This window comes from Gymnoscopelus microlampas, assembly GCF_963454915.1.
Source record: "Gymnoscopelus microlampas genome assembly, chromosome: 3".
In the NCBI taxonomy this organism is placed as follows: Eukaryota; Metazoa; Chordata; class Actinopteri; order Myctophiformes; family Myctophidae; genus Gymnoscopelus; species Gymnoscopelus microlampas.
The window spans coordinates 56,508,327-56,513,277 of NC_139940.1; the positions used below are offsets into that span (position 1 = coordinate 56,508,327).

The 4,951-nt window shown below is 40.3% G+C and overlaps 1 protein-coding gene across 1 annotated transcript in view; it reads right to left on the reverse strand.

Moving 5' to 3' along the window:
• The window catches only part of LOC311041939 (scavenger receptor cysteine-rich type 1 protein M130-like), a gene marked incomplete at both ends in the record, with an annotated part of 12,836 nt that extends 8,395 nt beyond the window's left edge, over positions 1 to 4,441 (reverse strand). Inside the window, 3 exons of the mRNA XM_084052420.1 lie at positions 2,362 to 2,406; positions 3,247 to 3,361; positions 4,397 to 4,441. Of these exons, the coding sequence (XP_083908546.1) occupies positions 2,362 to 2,406; positions 3,247 to 3,361; positions 4,397 to 4,441 (205 nt within the window). The remainder of the gene's footprint in view (positions 1 to 2,361; positions 2,407 to 3,246; positions 3,362 to 4,396) is intronic.
• Positions 4,442 to 4,951: the final 510 nt, after the last annotated feature.

Here is a 4,951-nt window from a genome sequence, read left to right on the forward strand (position 1 = left end):
GTTACGGTTTGAACCAGAAGTGTTTTAATGGTATATTTTCTCTATTTCTGTGATCTTCCGTGACTTCTTTGGGACGACTTCGGTAGAAGAGAAATTAAATGATAATATGAGCGTTGTTTTGGACTTTATGGATGGATTTTTTTATATAGTTTTGTTGTTGTTAATTCAGGTTTTAGATTCATTGCATTCATCAAGTTTTGTACTCCTTTTTGGATTCTTGATTCACCGTTCAGGAATGTTTAGCGATTTGCTTTCTTGTATGACAAATAGTTGGTATAGCAGATCTACAAGCTCACAATGCATCGAATCACTGCAACATGTGAGCTTGCAGATCTGCTACTATTTTGAACATGAAAACAGATCTTTTTTTGTAAAGAAGAATTTCGAAAGATTTTGCCAAAACAGGGATGCGTGGTTTAATGTGGTTAATATATAATTTTAAATAGATTGTTTTACTTGTGATATAATCAAAAATATAAAAACATTTCAGACAACATTACTCAAAAGGAATTTATTTAATTGAGTTTGACCACACGTAGAGATAAAACTGGACGGACGGACAGACAGACAGACAGACAGACAGACAGACAGACAGACAGACAGACAGACAGACAGACACAGACAGTACAGATTAGTGTCATTGTTGAAGTTATTGTTTGCTACCTGAACAGATCACCTTCATTCTGCCGTAGGAATGAACAAGCTGCACTGTTACACAGTCCCTCATTAAAGATCCAGATTTACAGGAAGAACTAATATCCCAGGTCGATCCATATTGATCTGTAGTCTTTTCTGTGAGAACGGCAGAGCCACAGTCCAGCTGTCTACACACTATAGATGCGTAGGCAGATGCCATTCTCAGGTTCCATTCTCTATTATAATCCTGGTCATTATACACTGGTCTCCACACTCCACTGTGCATCAACTCCAGTATACCAGTACATTGATTGGCTCCTCCCACCAACCTGACTTCATGATACTCTGTACAGGGACAATTGAATAAACATTTAGAACCCCCGCATCCATATTCTAGGGCTAACATTCAACAAAAAAATTGCTTTTCTGTAAGCTCACAACGCCAGCTTGAACTGTAGATCTAAGAATTGATGTAGAGCAAAAATAGGGTGGGCCTAGTATTGAGCCCTTGGGTACAGTCAACTATAGGGTTTACAGCATGTGGTTAAAAAAGTAATAATACTTTGATTATAAAATAATAACCAAACCTAAAGTGTAGTTGTCCTTTACCTGAGCAGGTGAGTCCAACATACTTGTCCGGTGAGCAGGTGTTTCTAGTTGAGTCTGAGGTTCTACAGTCCTGGAGAACAGACTCACTGCCTTCACACTGGAACTCTTTGGTCCACATTGGAGCCTTCACTTCTCCATAGAGCGCCCCCTGTAGGACTGAAGGAGCCCCACAGCCAAGCTCCCTACAGACCACCTCTGCATCCTGCTGGTCAAAGTCACCTTCACACACTGAGACCCACGACTGATCAGACTTCACCTCCACTCTGCCTGAACACAAACTAGGCCCATCCACCAACCTCACAGCCTCTGGAGAGAGAGAAAGAGAAAACATTCTAATGCATAGTTATAATACTACTTAACACCGTATTATCCTTTTTTTTTTTTTTACAAAATTAGCCTACCTACAAGCCCATAACACGTTGTGATGTGACACGTTGTGAGCTTGTAGATGAGCTATTTTCACACCTTTCCAACTTCCTAGAAAAGTAGTGGAGTTAAAAGTACAATATCTGTCTTGGAAATGTAGTTGAGTGAAAGTCAGAAGTATCCACAAATAGAAAAGATATTTCTGAGTAGGCTATAAGTAAAGTAGGTATAGCCTACTCAGAAATGTACAGAAGTAAAGTACTCAAATAAAAGTAGGCTACTACATTACTGTCCAGCACTGCCCACCTAGAACACTTATGGGATTGCTGAGAGACTGACGATGCTACAAACAGTATTTGACACAAATATTAAATGGACTCCTACCTACATTACGTACACAACTACCCTGACAGACAGACAGACAGACAGACAGACAGACAGACAGACAGACACAGATATAATACTGTCATTGTCTGAAATAATTGTTGTTACCTGAACAGATCACCTGTATTTCTCGAAAATGTGTTTTGGATGCATGAATGAATCCACACTCCCTCAGTGAAGATTCAGATCCAACACAAGAAGATGTAATCGACCAACTCCTTCTTGCATACCAAATACTGTCGTGGTGTGTGTATACAGCAGAGCCACAGTCCAGCTGTTTACACACTATGTAAGATGACTTCTGGCTCCATGCTCCCTGATAATGCAATGGTCTCCACTCTCCCCGGTGTTTAACCTCTAGGCTACCAGTACAGCTACTGGTTCCTCCCACCAACCTGATATCATCAGGCCCTGTACAGAGACAAGAGAATAAACATTAAGAACCATCCCGTCCCTGTTCTAGGGCAAACATTCTGCAAGCGAGTATATCTGCTATTTTCAGTTAAGATTTACTGTGGAGCGAAAACTAGAGTATATATAGTACTTTTATAAGAAGGATACATTAACATTGGGATAACACATTATACATGCACAGGTAACCTTAGAAAATGAGTATCAATACATTAGACAAAGGTTTGTAATAACAATTGTTAGGAACAAATGCCAAGAACGATTAGAAGCATGCACAGGGTGTTAGAAGGTGACTGATTGACATTAAGGGAGGTGATTGATGCACGTCGACCAGTGTCCTTTGAGAATTTGGAGACCTAAAAAAAAAGGATGTTTTTCAGAATTTGTAGAGCATATCCGCGGCTATCATATGGGCATACAGTACCTTTTCTTTGAGTATTTTTATATCAAAAGTCCCTAAAAAGCCAATCTTAATTACTTCCTGTGAACGAAAACGTGCTGCGTGATGAAATAGATACACTTTCATGAATATAAATTAATCTTGATTTCGTTCACCTGTGTGATTCCCATAGCTGCGCGTTCCTCTGAACACAACTGATTTTAATTACAGAACTACTTTGTTTTGAATCTCATTTAAGTATTGAGCCCTTGGGAATACAGTCAATTATAGGGTTTACAGCATGTGGTTAAAAAAAGTAATAATACTTTGATTATAAAATAATAACCAAACCTAAAGTGTAGTTTGTCCTTTACCTGAGCAGGTGAGTCCAACATACTTGTCCGGTGAGCAGGTGTTTCTGGTTGAGTCTGAGGTTCTACAGTCCTGGAGAACAGACTCACTGCCTTCACACTGGAACTCTTTTGTCCACATCGGAGCCTTCACTTCTCCATAGAGCGCCCCCTGGAGGGCTGAAGGAGTCCCACAGCCATGCTGCCTACAGACCACCTCTGCATCCTGCTGGTCAAAGTCACCTTCACACACTGAGACCCACGTCTGATTAGACTTCACCTCCACTCTGCCTGAACACACACCAGTCCCATTCACCAACCTCACAGACCCTAGAGAGAGAGAGAGAGAGAGAGAGAGAGAGACAGAGACAGAGACAGAGACACAGACAGAGGTCATAGACCATAGAGGGCATTTTCCAAACCATTTCTATGAAGAAAGCTATATTCTTAAACCATCACTATTGAAAAAAAATACACAAAGTGTGAAGTAAGCGGTGCCTACTTTGTTTGATGAGTTTGTGCTGATATTCAGACGGTGCCTACTCTTTTTGATGAGCACGCATGCGTGCGTGCGTGCCTGTGTGTGTGTTTACTTCTTTCTGAAAGATAACTTAGCAGAGCTACAAGCTCACAATGCATCACATCACTGCACCTTGTGAGCACACACACACACACACACACACACACACGCACGCACGCACGCACGCACGCACGCACTCACAGTCTTTTTACTAAAACCTAATTTAGCAGAGCGACAAGCTCACAATGCATCACACAACTGCAAATTGTGAGCTTGTACATTTGCCATTTTCATTATTATTAAAATAACATTGAATAGGGTAGCATGGTTCAATGGGGTTACTATTATGTTTTTATTACATTGTTGAATAAATATGAAACGTATCAGATAGTCTGCATTTCCCAAAAGGAAATGCATGTATTACATTTGGTGACCAGAAGCAGGGATGGATGGATGGATGGATGGATGGATGGATGGATGGAAATTAAATAGCAAACTTTACAGATTACTGTCATTGTTGAAGTAAGTGTTTGTTACCTGAACAGATCACCTTCAGTTTGGAGTAGGAAGAATCAAAATACTTGATTGTTACACACTCCCCCAGGGAAGATTCAGATCCAACACAGGAAGATCTAACTGACCACATAGAACCTCTATAACCAGACCTCCATTCAACAGTGTGAACAGCAGCGCCACAGTCCAGCAGTCTACACATTACAGATGATGTCTTCGGGTTCCAACTGTCCTTGGCAGACTGCTCTCCATTAACTGCTCTCCACACTCCATGGTGTCTCATTTCCACTACACCGGCACATTTGCTGATTCCTCCCAAAATCCTGAAATCATTAGGCTCTGTGCAGAGACAATAGAACAACCAGCAAAAAGTAATATACCCTTTGATCAGAAAACAATCATAAAGGCTACAATAATGTTTTGTTGTTTGTTCATCTTTGTTTACCTGTTATGTGATGTGTTGGTTTAACCTGGAGAGCTGAAGAGAAAAACAATCAAATGCATGAGTTTGAGTGTAACAGAGTGCATGGATCCTCTTTAGCAGTAGAACAGGTTGGTTTATGTGTTGCAATACAGGAGACAATGTCCTTTGTTTCTCCTGTCTGCTGCTATTTGTTTGACATTCACAGGGTGGTATTGAGTAACTCTTTGATTGATCAGAACACACATACGAATGAAAAGGTATGCAGGAATGAATAAGACAAAACAATGATTTCATGAAATCAACACATTTTCACAAAAAAAAATGGTAATAGTGGTAGTAATGATTTGCGGAGTCAAAAT